The sequence below is a fragment of the Symphalangus syndactylus genome, chromosome 12 (assembly GCF_028878055.3).
Source record: "Symphalangus syndactylus isolate Jambi chromosome 12, NHGRI_mSymSyn1-v2.1_pri, whole genome shotgun sequence".
In the NCBI taxonomy this organism is placed as follows: domain Eukaryota; kingdom Metazoa; phylum Chordata; class Mammalia; order Primates; family Hylobatidae; genus Symphalangus; species Symphalangus syndactylus.
The window spans coordinates 94,300,622-94,317,936 of record NC_072441.2 but is presented as its reverse complement, the minus strand read 5'-3'; the positions used below and the strand labels follow the sequence as shown (position 1 = coordinate 94,317,936).

The 17,315-nt window shown below is 44.9% G+C and overlaps 1 protein-coding gene across 1 annotated transcript in view; it reads left to right on the top strand.

Annotated features, from left to right (window-relative positions):
• FAM78B (family with sequence similarity 78 member B) overlaps nucleotides 1-11,768 on the top strand; it is a 118,145-nt gene extending 106,377 nt beyond the window's left edge. The window contains exon 2 of the mRNA XM_063625042.1: nucleotides 7,036-11,768. Within this exon, the coding sequence (XP_063481112.1) occupies nucleotides 7,036-7,090 (55 nt within the window). The 3' untranslated portion in view covers nucleotides 7,091-11,768. The remainder of the gene's footprint in view (nucleotides 1-7,035) is intronic.
• The last annotated feature ends 5,547 nt before the right edge of the window (nucleotides 11,769-17,315 follow it).

Sequence of the window (17,315 nt, the reverse complement as noted above, 5' to 3'; positions counted from 1 at the left end):
TCAAGTTACTGTTGTTTTACAAGGAAATGACCCCTTTTCTTCCTGTGATTTGTGGATCGTTATCTTTCAGCTTAGTCAGGATATTGCCAAATGAAAGTCTCTTGTACAAGAGAGAATTAACATTGAAATCTCTGTTGAGGTCACCTCTGCCCTCCCATCCAGCCCTCCTTCCCCTCAAAGTGCATGGGCCTGACGCCAGATGCCATCAGTTTAAAGGGGCTCATTTAGTGCCTTGATGATTAAGTAAGTTTTAGTTGGGTGGTCTCAGGGCTTAGACACACACACAACACATGGCTTCTTGGGGAAAAAGCATTTCATCAGGTCTTAAGTTTTCTTAATCAAGTCCTTTGAGATCTTTTAGTCCATGATCTCAAAGGAAATTGAGGCCTCGTTAAATTAGGTCATCTATTCACAATGGTATACCTAGCCAGCCGAAGAGCCAAGAGAAGGCCCCGTCTCCCAAATTTCATCTCACAACATGGTCACACTTAGCTAGGACCCACAGCCTCTTTTCTCCAACCAAGACATTATCATCATCCCTAATCCATTCACCCACAAACCAATGAGTCTAAAACTAGAGACAATTGGATCCGTTCTTTAAAGAACAAGAGAAAATCCCTGTTACTATTATGTAAAAGAAAATTTGAATGTTCCAGATTCCCTTTATCTGTGACAGCTGTTTTGAGGTTGAACCCTTAATCTGGGCCCTTCGCTGCTTGCACTTTACATTCCTGGGTCATTGCTGTAGCTCACTTACCTAGCCAACTGAAGAGCCAAGCACATCTCCCAAATCTCATCTCACATGAGATGGGGGCACATGAGAAGGTTGGAGGCTAGTCGCCTACCCACCTCCCATTCCATGGACCTTTTTACAACTCCCTGTTTCCTGGTACTGGAATGATATCTCATAGGTCAAAAGTATGTACTAAGCAGCAATTCTGATCAGTAAAAGAACTATGATTCATAGAGTATTTTTACAAAAGCCTTCCACATGCATTTTCTCATCCCCAGTCTTACAAGTGTAATACTCATAAGGAGTATTATTATCCCCATTTTCAGATAATAAATTGAGACCAAAGAGGTTAAGTGGCATATCCATGAGTACACAAACAAAATGTCAGGAGCCAGGATTGAAATGGGGCCTTTTGGCTCCAACTTCTGTGCCCTTCCACTATCCTGTTCTGCCTCTCCTGTTCATCCCTGCCTAGAGGGCACAAAAGGAAGGGAAGGAAAGGAGAAAGCTAGTCCCTTTCATCTACACTGTCATGTTGTCTCTCCCAATCTATTAAATGGACATACTAAACATACGAGAACAAACACGCTTTCTTATGCAAAGAAACCCTTTGGGAGGTTATCCCAGAATATAATGCCTGACAGGGGCTGCAGTGTGGGTGAGCTAACTGTCACTCAGCAGCTCTTAGCAGAGCACTTGGTAATTGGGGTAGGCAATCTATTCCCCTGGCCTCAGAATCAGCACCACAAGGCCAAAAAGGGGAAGGAAAGCATGCATCCTGCAACTGAGGTCCCAGCTGAACAACGCCCTGCCACCCGCCATCCCTCAACACGGCAGGAGCAGCCTTTGGGGTGTGAGCAGTGGAAACAGTGGCTTTCCAAGCCCTGGTTAGCACATTGGACATGCTTGTTAGAACTGAGGGCACAATTAAACATTGTAAGAGCCAGCTCCCAACTGAGTTGCAAAGAAAGATGTAAACACACATACACAGAGACCCACCACACTCACATACTCTTCAAACTGAAAAGAAAATTAATCAAAAACTCAATGAATGCCTGAACTCTATAATTAAGCCTAAATGATCCTTAGAAAGGGAGCTGAGTGAGCAAGCTCTGTGCACACAGATATTTTTACCCCAGAGTCTTATTGCCATTAATTTCTTTTGAGATCTTGAGTACATCTGGTTCCAGTTTCCCTGGTAGGACATCTGCCTATGGAAGGCCATCAGAAGAGTTGCCAGTTCAGTGGCCAGAGGACAGTCAAGGTTATTTGGTCATTCCAAACACTCACAGGAAGGTATCTGGGGAGATGGAGTGTCATCCCCACCCAGGTCAGCGGTGCACTCGCCCATGACAGAGCCCATCACCAACCTTAGGGTCCTAAAATTCCCTCTTTGTATAAGTGCTTTACAGTTTATAAAGAGTTTTTCATTTCCTTTGTGTAGAATGAGAGGCATCTCTGTTCAAGATGGAAAGTCTTAGTATTGGCCTGATCTGTCGTTGTTATTAATAGTAACAACACCCATCTGATTAGTATGTTACAGTTTACATAGTACAGACACAAATATTTTGCCATTTTATCCTCAACAATCCTGTAATGTTTTGGCATTATATCACCACTTTATAATGAGGAATTTGAAGCAGAAAGTTCAAGTGACTTGTCCAAGGTCACACTAAATTAGTGGTACACTAAGAACTTGAGCCCTCTGCACACAGATGTTTTTACCCCAGACCTTTACTCCATTCTCACAGAACATTCTCTCCCTGGTTAAATGCAGGCACCCTCCTCTGCTTGTCCAGCCACTACTGTTTCTCAGGCAGGGCTGACTAGGAAAGAGTGCCCTAATTGATCTCTGGATGCACTTTACCCAGACAGAATAAGCTCCACTGAGGAGTCAGGGTTCAGGTGGCCCAGGCTGTGCCTTCAAGTGGTTTCTCTCCTATCCCACATTAGAAGAGAGGCCCACTTGGGTGCTCTGAGGTAGGAGGCCAGAACCCAGGACATCAGCATGACTTGAGATCTTGGAGGTCCTGCTGGTAGCTGGACTTGAACAAATCATTTAACTTTCCTAAGCCTTGGTTTCCTTCTCTGTTACCTGAGATACTAATACAGCCCAGCCAACATCACGATCAGAAAGACAAAGTAGGACAATGTCTGAAAATACTGCAAATTGCCTAATGTGCTGCCTCATGTAAGATACCGTGACTTGAGTAGAATCACAGGGCCTGAAGCTGATGGCAGGCCCTCTGGCCTCATCTACTTGGAAGCCCAAAACCATCTCAGGAGAACTCACTCTTCCTGCCAAGTGAGGCTTGGCCCCTGCGGAGAGTGGGTCCCATTTCCCCCAGCCACCTAGTTTGTTCAGGGAGGCCTGAACCCTGGTGGTCAAGGAAAGAAAGATTTTTGCATAGCACTCCAGGAAGCAGCTCTAGAAAGAATGTGTAGCTGGAACTCCAAGCAGCCTTTTGGAAAGGAAAGGAGGCTGGAATGTCAGGTCTAGGCCAGACTTGAAATCCCAGCCCAATTTGCCTAGTTTAAACCTAGAGAAGCCAGCCGGGAACAGCTGCATTTTTCCTGTTATGGGCTCAGACAAGAGATTCAGAGGAAAATATATATATATTCAAAGTTTTATGTGGGTCTCTACACAGTTTTTGATGTCCCAGATCTTGGCTGGGACCCCACAGTTTAACGGTGTTATTTCAGATTTGGCCGTGTGGGTGCAAATAAAATGAAGAAACACTTCTTTGTACCCTACAGCCCCCAGGCTGTCTCACCACACTGGAGGCATATATGATGATGGCCTCTCTCTGCACCTGCCCGAGGCAGCCCCATTCCCCATGGCCCCACGTGGACGAGCCACACAGTTCACCTCAGGGCTGCTTCCCAAGGGCTCCCTGTCCCCATACCCCAAACTGTGCCTCTCCCAGCTGGGCCTGGGAATGGCCCCTAAGAGAACCTAACCAGCTCTTCTCACCAGGACAAATGTGAAGCCAGGCCTCTGGGCAGCAAGCCATGTGGCCAAGTATAGGAGCCCATCCTCTGCCTCCAGGCCCACATTTGTCCTTGGCTAACCCAGAAAACAGGTTGATCCTCAAAACAGCTGAGTGCTGGGTCAGAAATGCCCGGGAGAAGGGAAAACACATTAGAATTACAGCAATGATGGGAGAGGCCAGAGACACAGAGCACGACCCAGCGCCACATGGACCTTACTGGGGACTATGAGGAATAGAGCCAGTGCCATGAAGTATTTGGATAGTGAGATCGCTGAGCCTAGGGCCAGCATTACTAGGAACAGAGAGGAAATATAAAGGAGGAGAGATTGTTTGCTTCATGCCAGTCCTGGGACTGGATGACCCAAGCAGGCACTAGGATCCAGAATATTTTTATTTTATTATTATTTTTTCACAGAGCTGGAGTCTTGCTATATTATCCAGGCTGGTCTCATAAGATCCAGTGTTTAAGAAGGCACTCACTGTCAGGCCATGCACAGGCCTGGGAGTAAGTCCCTTCTTAAATACTGGATCCTGTACCCACCTGCCCCTGTGCAAGTGAGCCTCCTTCAGTGTTTATCCTAGGCACCTGGCTTGCCTCCCCTAGTCCCAGCCCTGCTTCATGCCCACCTCCAACTCACTCCTCTCTTCACAAGAAGATCGAGCAGGGAGGAGGATGAATACTTGTTCTGTCCCTCTGAATACTTGTTCTGTCAACAAGTCTGTAGTGAGTGTCTCCTATGTGTCGGACTAAACAGAGTCCTGACCTCAGGGAGAAAATGCCAACAGGAAGCTTTGGGAGCTGCCCATTTTCCCTCTTGGGCTCACCCATCAGACGGGAGCCCAGAACCTAGGGAAATGCCTGCTTAGTTCTCTCTGTCCAGTGCATCAGCCAGTGTGCCTGTAAGATATTGCCTTCCTGGCCTAGGGGCTCCATGAGGATGGGTGAGGTTGACAGGGAAGGACTTCTCTTGAGCACTTTGAGCTCTTTGAAGGAAAGGCACTAGGAAAAACCCACAGCCACATCAGTACGGGCACAGACACTGGGGATGAAAGAAACAGCTGGTTATCTCTCCATCTGCTCTTGTCCCTTCACCCCACCCTTCAAACCAATTAGAATATTCCACACAGACGTGATCCAATGAAATGTTAATTGGAAAAATAACAGGAAAGATAATACATGCACTTCAGGCTGAGAACTATTTCATTAAACCGGGCTTTGAAAGCAAGACAGCCAATTAAATTATTTCCCACTTCACTCCCTCACGTGCCAGAAACTATGGAAAGCTATTACTTCTAATTAGGAAAGAAAGAAAGACTCTGCACATGCATATCAGATGAGCAAGGACTGAGAGGCTACGCCCCCCATCTCTTTGTACGCGCACATGCACACGCATCAGGGAACTAAGGACTCATCTGTCTCACCTAAAAAATTTCCTAAGTCTTCTGAAATAGCAAGAAAGCATCTGTTTCCAGGAGCCACTCACAAAATCAAACAAAGGAAAATGCCCTCTTCAGGCACATTCATCAGAAGGAAAATAGGGCATTTGCTATGAAAGAATAAGCAGCTTTAAACTCAGTTGGATTCCAAACCTTCTGCAGCTTGACATGATCCTGTCTTTTTCTCTTCTGTAGAATTAGATCTTTCCAAGCCTGCTTTCTGTATCAAATGCGATGTTCATTGGCACAGGGTGGTCTCATGGACCAGAAGACCTGAGACCCCTGAGGGCTGATTTTGGCTTGATGGTGGTCTGATGCAGGCCATCTTTGGGATCTTCACTTTTCCATCAGTGAAATGGGAAGAAGGCCAATCTCAGTGCCATATTCATCCTCAAAGCTTTTAGGCTTGTGAGAGCACATTTGACGGAGAGCTCTGAGCCTCTGTGCCTTGCCTTAGAGAAAACTGATAGAATCCAAACATGCATTTAAAATATTTTCTGCAGAAAAATTATCCTAACCCAGAGACACCCTTATTGTATAATAAATATAACAGAAATAATATAGTGAAATAATGATGACATAAAGCAGTCATTGTGGTGATGTGATTGGCACACAGGCATCTCTACAGTATGGTCCAGGAGCAGCAGGCAGACTCAGGGTGTCTCAAGGCCTCTGCACACGTGCAGCCACATTGTGCCCCACTCATTCCCCTCTATCCCTGCTGTGTCTGTCATTCTATGTCACATAAGGTATTGAGGGCTGGCAAAGCCTAGCACAGTCAGTGCCTCTGACCAATTCTAACCAATCTCATTATTGCAGGAAGGGGAAGTGGCACCAAAGAGCATGGCAGCTATTCCACAGCACAGGGAATGCAGAGGAACACTTTCTAGAATGGCTTCTAGGCTGTTACGTCCCCAATTATATATGTAATGGCACATTGTCTTCTAAGCCGTTAAGTCCCCAATTATATATGTAATGGCGTTGTCTACTGACTTCAAACAATTGGAACAAGTCTTTTTTACCATCTACCTAAGAATTTGAAATTTGGTTTTCTCCTAAAATTGAAACCACGCATACAATCTGAAAAGGCAGCATGTTAATTTATAATCATAAAATTTGTGTCATTATAGCAGTACATCCCTGTAAGCAAAGAGCATATCAAAAATTCAAAGATACCAAACAGCAGAATGATCAAGAAAAAAAAGAGAAGGATGCCTGATGCTTGGCTTTACCCTAGAGCGACTCTCTTCATATGTTCAAGACTGCTTTTTTCTAATTTTAAAACTTTAGTTCACCCACTTTGTTATGGCCACAACTATTACATGAGAACTTCAGGTTGAATAACTGAGTAATTTCAGTTTTCTCTAATGTTGTATATTCAAGAAGTAAGTTTTATCTCATGTGATTTGGACTCTGGAATAAAACAGTAAGTTTTAGCTTAGTCATGGTGTGACCCCCTTGCACAGGAATGTTGGGTGAGCTACAGAGCTCTGGTCACTCAGTGATTCTTGCAAGTCCCTTTGTGCTTTGGATGCTAAAAAACAATGCCATTGGGGGTCTCAACTTCCCCCCCATTTCTGAGGATTGCCTGGTGCCTTGCTAATGGGTTACACATATAAATGACCTGTAATCCCTAATATTATTTTAGTTTTTAATCTTTTTAAAATAACCATATGAAAGTTATATTTTTTCTTTATAGAGAAGTGCATATGAAAATAAATACCAAAAATTTTATGTAAAATTTCAGGGTCATCTCCCCTTAAAATCTGTTAATGGAGCCCAAATCATGACCATATGCTTTTAGGGAATGACATTTCTTCGATCACTGTCTTAATGCCCGCTTTATTTACATGTTTCCATGTCCACATACAGGTCTCCTAGTAGGACAAGGAAAGCCCAGCAAGCACAACCACATGGCAGAGACTGAGAAGGAGGAAGTGAGCAATGGCTGGCGGCTCCAGAAGCTGAATCCCTGGACAGCTGATTTCCCATTAAAACGTGTGCCATCCTGCCTACCTCCTCGCCTTCTTCCCGTCCCATGACCAGTCCCTCCTACCCACCCTCCATGATCCATGTGGCACTTGCCCTGGGCTGACTGGGCTGCCTGCTTGGCCCATGGGGAGCTGTGTTGAAGTGAGAATTGTGCCTGCTGTATCTTTTTGTGTGTGGAAAGATGGGGTTCATTCAGATCCCAAGTCCTTTCCCCAACCCTCAAAGTGAAGCCTCCCAGGGATGAAGAGCTGGTCAGCCTGGACTTTAAATACCTAACGTGGCCCAGCCTTGGTTCCCAAACCCTGCCTTCCCTCCCTATGCTTTTGGGTGGGAAACGGGGGATTTGTATCTTCCTTCCTCCTCCTCCTCCATGTGGGTGGCCTCTCTAGGTTTCTCTGCGTTCTCTGATCGTTGGAGAGCCAGGGCCAAGGCAGTCATCTTGTTCCCCCTTCCGCGGCCAGGCTGGGTGCCTTCAGGTGACCGGGGCAGAGTGTAAGTCACCAGGATCAATGGGGTGAGGGGAAAACCACCTTAAGAGGGCAAAAATGGTGTGCACTGGTTTATTTATTGATTTATTTATTGGCTTGCTTACTGATGTATTTATTTATATTTATTATACAACACAAAATCCATTTCCATTTTTTAAGCATCAGCCCCAGAATTTGTCTTCCTGGGCCCATAGAGCACAGTGAATTATTTCTTTTAAGCTTCAGAATAGAGAGGGAAATTTTTCTCTTTATGCCCAAACACCTCCACCTCAGCCACATTTTCAACCAGATATGGGATTAGAAATCACCAGCTAACAAGGCTGTAAAGTCACACAAATCAGCAGAGGCTTGACTGTCTAGATAGCTCTCGGAATCCGGCCTCCACCCCAACCACCTTGCACCAGTCCTCTCATTCTCCTTTACTCAGGTGGGGATTGACCAGCCACCTTCAGCCTAACAGTGCAGAACAAAACTTCTCATTCTGCTCTGATGTAGTATTCTAACATCAGATGCACGTTAGAATCATCTGAGGAGCTTAAAAAATATCCATGCCTGGTCCCCTGCCCAAACCAATTATAGCATCTAAGGGTAGATCCTGGGCATCGGAGTTTTTTAAGTTACCCAGATGACTCTAACGTGAAAATAGGGTTGGAAAGTTCTAGTATCACCTCTCCCTTGCCCCTCCCCATCCAGATTCTTTCATCTTTACTTCCCAAACTTTCTCTGGAGTCCTCTTCCCATTCCTCCAGCCCCTTCTCTCTGCACCTTCCCCATCAGCTCAGCCAACCATAGCAGATCCCTGGAGAGGGGGCAGGTCCCATGAGTGGTACTCTGAGGCTGGTTCCTGCATCCAGCCTGGGGGCTGCTCCCAAACAATTTCCAGCTTTTCTAGGAGCAGAAACCTATCCTCTGCAAGATTCTCTGTTCACCTGCACCTTCTCCAGGTTCCCAAACTCCAAAAGTTTAAAGGGCACTTTGGTGACATTTCCGTCTCCAAGTCCCAATCTTGATGGTATGGCCCATGTAAGTCTTATAACCCAAGCCTTGGCCATTTCTGCAGAGCCACCTGAGTTGAATGAGGATCTACTGTTAACAGAGAAAGGGGTCACAATGCTCCCCCAGCAAGTCCTTTTTCCAACAACCAACCTCCTCAGCCATCTAGGATTTGGATGCACAATGCAGCAGCTACTGTGCATTCAAATCCTAGATGGCTGAGAAGAGGCATCTCACCCTTCACATCTACAAGATCTCCACTGCTGGGTATGAGTAAATGTGTGTGTGAGTGTGTGTACATGTACATGTGCACACACTATCTACATACAAGCCATCTAGATCTATAGAGATGCCAGACTTCACTTTACATGTGATTACATTTTAGATGAAAACAGTTGAGGGCTTTCGTTATCTTTCACTTGATGGAGTTTCACTGTATTATGTTCATATGGGCCCCAGTGAATTACATATCAGGTATATACATAGAATGTATAATATATACAAACTGTTAGACACACTACACACACACACACACACACACGCACAGAAAGCCTAGGGAAACCTGTGATGTGGGTAAGTTCATTTTGCCATCCCATCTCCTCCATCTAAGTAATTTCCCGGGCCAAGCATTGTTTCACACACTCCCCTCAGCTGCCCAGCCATTCCCTCTCCAGCGTCCCATACCATCAAGCCTTCTTTCCCCATCAGTCCAAATGTCCCTGCCCTATGTCCCATCTCTCAGGGTCCTACTCTCTGATAGGTGACAGTTCAGTCAGTGGGTGCTAAAGAGTCGAATGTTACCCTCCCCAGGTGACATTTACGTTTTAATAGGGGCTACAGATAATGCCTTAATCAGAAAGAGTGGCTGTAGTGGTGGGAATTTCAGGCACAGAAGTGCCAGTAAGGGAGATTCTTTTATATCAGAAGGGCATTTTAGAGCCCCCAAATCATACCTGTCTGTAAGCGCAGCCCTTCATAAGTGCATGAGCACAAGCAAGCACACTTACCTACATTATACCCTCCATAATTTTGAGATACCTCCCTTGCACTGGCCCTATCTTTAAAATGAAAAAAAAAAACAACAACAACAACAAAAAAAAAACAAAAACAAAACAGAGAACTAGCTAAATTAATTTAGATCTCACTGGGAAACGTAGCCTATTTTTTCACCGGCTGCCAGCCATCTGGCCCACCCCACCCTGTTCAATTTCCCTTCTGCTCTTTTTTCAGCTACGACCGACTGTATCAGTTAATGTACTTGTACGTGTCCTCTCTGCTCTCTCCTTACCCTGCTCCCCTACACCATGTATTTCCTTCCTTTACCATTTCCTCCTTGGAATTGTGCTGTGTTTCGTTGTCCTGGAGGACAGAAGAGCAGGTTAAGGCATGAGCATGTGTGTATCACTTTGAAGAAAGAGAAACCAGGTATTCTGCTACAGTTTGGAGAAAAACCCAACAAAGGAAGAGATGAAAGCTGGCTCTGCAGAGTGCCTTAAAAATGACTTTAATTAGGAAATTCTGAGTTGTCGGCCTTCAGATGTTACATAAACTCAAACAGATGTTGCATTTCACTTCTCTGGGATTAAAAAAAGTTAAATACAGTGTGTATTCAACAACAACAAAATATGTTTTCTCTTTAATTTGGTCCTCAAAGATGCAGTGCCTGGTTTTCTACAAAACCTGGGGATGGCCCCAGGAACAAGCAAGCTCTGGAACATACAGAGGGCAGATGCAGGAATCCTGCCCAGCTAGGAAAGCTCTGGCACAATGTTGCCATCGAATTTGGTCCGAAAGACAATTCTAAGATGAGAAAAAGCATGGACAACTGTAAGGGGAAGAAAGGGATCCTTACCCTTCTCCCTAGTGACACACTTTGGGCTTAGTCTTTTGGGGCTGCTATAACCAAATATCCTAAGTTGGGTAGCCTATAAACAACAGAAATGTATTTCTCACTGTTGTGGAAGCTGGGAAGCCCACGATCAAGGGTCTGGCAGATTCAATGACTGGGGAGGCCCAGCTTTCTAGTTCATACTTGGCACCTTCCAGCTGTGCCCTCACATGATGCAAAGGATAAATGAGCTTCCTTGGGCCTCTCTTACAAGAGCTCTGTCTTCATGACCTAATCACCTCCCAAAAGCCCCACCCCCTAATACTATCACCACGGGGGTTAGGATTTCAACATATGAATTTGTGGGGGATACAAATATTGGAACATAGCACTCTCCTATGATTCGGTGCTGTGAAATTGGGAGAGAGAACATTCTAGAATCAGAGGATAAAGTTTGCCCTTCCATCTCTTTCGTACTACCATTTCTTCCTGGAACACCCTTGACCAGATTCTGCTTTGCTTTTGCTAAATTATTTTACTTTAGCTTAATGTTTGCCACCTAGGATCTGATCAAAACAGGTCATCTTAAAGTTTGAGTTCCTGAGGCAGTTAGGTTTCTGGAATGTTGCCTTCTCTGCCTGAGTGTTGGTATCTGTAAATGGTCAGACTCATCCAGGCAAGAGTGGGAACAGCAGGGTTGGAAGAGAGGTCTTGAGGTGTGCTTGGATTCTGAAAACTATGGAGGTTGACAGGACTGAAGACCTAGCCTATCAGAGCCCTCCTCCTGCCCCTCCCCACCACCTGCACTCTGATCTTTCCACGAGATATATGACCCTTCTGTGGGGTCCACAGTTTTAAGAGGGCTGAAAGTCACTAATTCACATTCATTCATTCATTCATATTCTGTCTACACACACACACACACACACACACACACACACACAGACACCGGTCAAAAGAGGGAGAGCAAGGAGACCCAGATATTGAAATAAAAAGTGGTAAATAGTGGTTATCACTCCTGGAAAAAAAAATTAAGAAAAGAGCCTCTGTCATGCATGTCGTGGGGTGAGGGAGTATTTTTAAATATACATATGTCTAACCTAACCTAAGACCCCCTCTACCCTCACCAGGTCGCCTGAACAGCACATGCTCAACTCTGGAGCAAGCCGCTTTGCAGACACATTTTAGAAAAGGGATTCCTGCATCTTCTCTATCAGAATGCATGATCTCTGGAAAGAACAATTGGCACTTTTTTCTTAGTTCATTCATATCAAGAAATAAATAAGGAACTGGCAATTGCTGAACACACTGCAGTATGTATGTGTGTATATATGTACAGCACAAATGTATGAGTGAGGGTTGGTAGAATATAGTGACAGTTGAGGCAAACTGAAAATACAAGTGGTATTTCTTTCTCACTTAAAAAAAACTAAGTTCCATGTTAACTTGGAAAAGGGAACAGGGATGTGTCTGACTTTTTGAAAACCAAATTGTCATATATTTAACGAAGTCACTTGGGGGAGCAAAAACAATATTCAAACAAAACTATATTGTTACCTACATGAAATGGTATAGCCTGCCATGTTACATATATGGTCACATTTCTTTTATTTTTGAAATTAATTACCTGAACCATCTTATGTTTTGTTAACAGAGAGCACAGTAATCCCTCTTTAAGGTTTTCCCAGCCCATCTACTTCCAATTTCTCAAAAACCCTGGGTCCTGAACTCAGTCCCAAGAGATTCAAAACCCCAAGCAGAAGGCGGGCATACTAACCTGTTCCTGCCTTCCCTGCCCACTGCGTAAAGGAAGATGGCAGTTCATTGCAGCCAGGAAGCCCAGGACACAAGTTGTCACCTTGGTATAGCTTCTGGCATACCATTATTCTCAAAGCAGAATGACGCCAAGGGGCCAGTACTGGAGGCCTGTCCAGAATCATTCCTAAGTTATGCTGAAACAGACTCCCTCACAAATCTCTAAGTTTGTTCATTACACCCAAGTCAACAACCTAAACCGCTGTCCTCCCCAAGTTGGTGACCTGCCAATTTTCTTGGGCTCCTGGCCCAGGTGTGGGACCCCTTGGAGCTCCCATGGGAATCCCTGTTTCAAACCTTGAGGAAGAGGAGCTGAGCTGTCAATTCCTTGCCTTGCAGAAAGTTCCAGCTTCTAATGAACTTTTCCACGCCCGCCATGCCCTTCTTCTCCCTGAAACCCTACATTTTCACAGCTAAAGAGCACTGGAGTGATCTGCAGAGCAAAAGGATGTACTATTTCAGCAAGCACTTATTATGTGACTGCCATGTGCCAGACTTTTAGATGCTAGGAACTCCTCAGCAAACCAGACAGACAAAAATCCATCCCTCCTAGAACTTCCATTCTGGTAAGAGGAAAGATAGACTGTAGACATAATAAAGAAATTTTGTATGTTAGGCAGTGAGAAATATTATGGGAGAAGAGAAAAACAAGAACAGATGAGGGGAACCAAGAGGACAGATTTGTTTCCTTTATGTCTGGGCTATACCGAGAAGCAACTATCAATTATTACATTTAATAAAGATAATTTTTGGCCTCTCCAGGCACCTCCTTTATGCATTAACAGGCATCCTATTCCATTAAAGGCTTCACGTCTACGCTTTATACATTTCAGAGCAGAATCAGGTTTATCATCTACTATTTTTACCATAATCCATGGAGAGTCCATTTACTGCAGCTTTGAAAAATAAAATGACTTTCTCGAGTTCACACAGCTGTTAAATATTAGAGTGAGGATCCCAATATGGCTCTTTTGACTTAATCGTATGATTTTCTCAATGCACTTGTAAAAAGCACAAAACATGAAGCTGGAACATCTAAAATAGAGACCCAGCATTGCCTCTTACTAGGTATACAAAACCTTGAAATGTTCCCTGCAAACATAAGACTGGATGTGACCAGGTGTGGTGGCTCACGCCTGTAATCCCAGCACTTTGGGAAGTCAAGACACGCGGATTACTTGAGGTCAGGAGTTCGATACCAGCCTGGCCAACATGGTGAAACCCCATCTCTACTAAAAATACAAAAAAATAGCTGGGCATAGTGGCATATGCCTGTAACCCCAGCTACTCAGGAGGCTGAGGCAGGATAATCTCTTGAACCCAGGAGGCGGAGGCTGCAGTGAGCCAAGATAGCACCACTGCACTCCAGCCTGGGTGACAGAGTGAGACTGATCTCAAAAAAAAAAAAAAAAAAAAAAAAAAAAGACTGGATGTGAAATTACATTATAAATCATAAGGCACAGTAGTAAAAATGTGAGGCTTTGGGGCAACTCTGCAGGCTGTCTCAAAACTCCACTCACCTATCATCTGTGTGATTCATTAAGTAAATAAATATAATTAAAAGTTATTTTTATAACACACTGCACACAACTCCCAAAGCGATCCTTACTCAAGTTGGAAAAATTAAAACAGTATATATTTTCTGTCTGTAAACTAATTATCTGATTCAAATGGATTCAAAGCAAGCCCACTTCTAAAGTGTTCTCTAAAAGCATGTGCATAATTACAGTAAGTGTATTGAAAAAGCACCAACACGTAGCCTTTGTGACCAGCCTCTGAGCACTCACTGTACACAGTGCAAGTGTGGAGAAATGGCCAAGCATGTGATGGTTCCCAGGGGTGTAGAGGTGGCTGTGAACAACCAGTTGGATTTATTCCTGTTCCAGGCCTCTCCCTCTTTGTTATCCTAGTCATTGGAGAATGCCCACCAGTGAACAGAAAAAAGTGTCACGTTGGCCTGCAAGGCAGCTGGTACCAAGTCCATCAGTCTAAGCCAGTAAATAAAATTGAAGTCTGCTTAGCAGATCTTAGAAGGGAGATCTTAGGAGGTACAAACTATAAGAGGAGAGGCATACTCTACTTTCTGAAAAGCTTCTGAAGCTTAGCTGCCCAATCCCTGTGCTTCTACAAAGGGAATGTTCTTGCCCTCAAAAACAAAAAAAACAAACAACAAAAAAACTACAAAAATAAAAGTGTACCTTCAGAGAGCTGCAAATGTCGCCTTCTCTATTCTCCCCTGCCACACAGCTACAATCCTGGCTCTGAATCCTAGCTACAATCCTAGCTCTGAACCCATGGGCAGAGTGGGAGACTTTAGAACAAAGAAAGACTGGTAGCTCCTCAGCCATCCACCCGGGCTGGGGATATGCAAAACTGTCCTATCCCTGCCTCTGAGGCTCCTCACCAAGATTCCAAGAGAAATTGGATTAAACCACCCCAAAAACAAAGATACCTTGATAAGCCTAGGTTCAAAATGAAAAGAGTGGGGAAGTCTCATTTTCAGGAGGAAAGATAGAGAATGAACAAAGATAGAAATGCAATAACTTCAGGAGTAAATAAAGAGGAGATGAAGGTCGGGCGTGGTGGCTCACGCCCATAATCTCAACGCTGTAGGTGGCTGAGGTGGGAAGATAACCTGAGCCCAGGAGTTTGAGACCAGCCTGGGTAACATACGGAAATCCTACAAAAACAATTAAAAATTAACCAGGTGTGGTGACACATGCCTCTAGTTCTAGCTATTTGGGAGGCTGAAATGGGGGGATTGCTCAAGCCCAGGAGTTTAAGGTTGCAGTGAGCTATGATCTTGCCACTGCACTCCAGCCTGGACAACAGAGCAAGACCCCATCTCTGAAGAAAAAAAAAAGAGATATGAGGGTGCTAAAATCATGATGATCATAGTTTCCAAACCAAAAATTTCTGTCCCTAGCCTGATCAAGACATAAAATAGTTTAAATCAAATCTATCCCCCAAATTCTAGAATGTATCTTTGTTTCAGCTCAACAGCTAGTCCACGGCAATTTTTCACCCTTGTAAGACTATCTACATTGAAGATGAGGGGAACCAGTTATTTCCCATCACTGAGGAAAGAGAAATGGGCTCCAACTGAAGCCCTAGGGACCCTTTGTTAAGATTCTGAGAGGATGAAAAAAAATGGTACCTGGTGGAGAATTTTGGGTTTTTTCTGTTCCTGACATCCCTTTCCCACTCGGAACAGAGGAGTCCATTAAGTCAGTGGCAAACGCAGCAGGGTGAAGAGTTCATCCCTGGGCAATTCTGAGTTGACTCTCCACTTCTGAATTCCAAAATATTAAACTGATGGCAGAAATGATCCCCCAAATCATACTTCTTCCAGAGAGCCCAACCCCTAGAGGAGCAGTGCCCCTCAGTGGGAAGTAGGAGAACTTAGGGCACCCATGACCAGGCTACATTTCAAGGTTATCAAGAGGTGGCCTGCAGTCTGATTCTCTTGAGTGTTTAATGATACACAAATATCTCCTCAGTGTCAAATAAATAGCAGCCATGAGGCTGCCATCCACTTGTAGAGCTAAGCAATTTAGTTTAAAGGAAAAGTGAACAGGCCTAGCTCCCCAAGAGTTAAGATCCAGTATGTCCCCTGACTTCCACGCATCTCCCTTTCTCAGATTCAGAGATTCCTAAGCCCTCTCAATTGTATAAAGCCTCATGGCTTACCAAGTTTTGACACATATAGTGGTACTTCACTTCATCCTATCAACAACTCTGTGGGTGTTACTAGCCCTGATTTACATGAAAAAACGGTCTCATAAATGTCAGTGCTAGGGCTTGAGTTGCAGTTTCCCAATCTTGTCTATCCAGTGTACTTTGCATGACTCTGATGTGGAAGTTTAAAGCTGAGAAAGAAGCCTGCATATTATGCAGCCATGCCATTTTTCAGAGAAGAACACTGAGGTCCAACACATAAGTCCATTAGCTTAGCCACATAGCTTGTCCTGAGCTCCGCAAAGAGAGACATCCTCTGCCCCTGCTGTTAGCTAGCTGGGGTCTTGCTGACTCAGGGATGGAGAGGCTGCCACCCCAAGGAAAGGCCCTTGAGAGAGGACTGAGGGTGGGGTGAGTTTCAGCCCAAGCTTCTCCCTTCCCTGTCAGGTGGGAGAGAGGCAGGGAATGCTCCAACTTATTCCACTGGGTTTTGTGCCTCCATCTGTTCTGCTTCCAGCAGAGATAAGCCCTCCAGGCAGTGTGAGCCTCCGACATAAGAACCCGCCACACAGCTACAATCCTAGCTCTGAATCCTAGCTACAATCCTAGCTCTGAACCCATTCCAGGGGCATGGAAGGGCTGAGGGGCTTCTGGGGAGTACCAGTAAGTCTCCTATTTCATGTGTAGCCTCAATTCCATGCCAAAAGCTACCACAGAAATGGGAGTGCCCCAGAAAACCACTTCCCTTTAGGATGTGAGACCCCTATGTTTCCCTCTTTCTAAATACCATTGAAGCCCCAGGGAGTATCAGTGATAGTCCACTGATTCACCAATTCATCCACCTACCAGCTCAGTGAAAAACTGGGCCCCTCACCACACGCCTCTCTAGCTGAAGGCTCCTGCTGCCTTGGGAAGTGGGTGCTGAGGTAGCTGTGTCAGAGATCCTTCAGAGTGTCCAGAAGCCCTGCTAAGGTCTGGAAAAGACTGAGGGGCACCTCCCATCCCCAGCCCTGAGGAAACCCCCTTCACCTCGGCTAATTCTAGGAAGGTTGATTTCAAGAGAATTCTAGGCTGATTCACATGATCTATGAAGAAACACATTTTGGAAAAGAGGTCCAATCCCAGACCTAATCCCAGCTGGCCCTGTGTCCTTTTCTTTCCCAGGCTTTCCCCTGATGGTTTGCTACTTACTGTGTTATTCTATCACACAGTCCCATCTCCCCTAAAGATGGAAAAGACACCAGGAGGTCTCAGGATGGATGGGCTGAAGCTCATTGCAAAGTGGTTGTGTGTGCATGCACAGTGAGTCTGAGTGCTGAGTTACTTAGTGACCAGTCATCCTGGGATCTTAGAGGCAG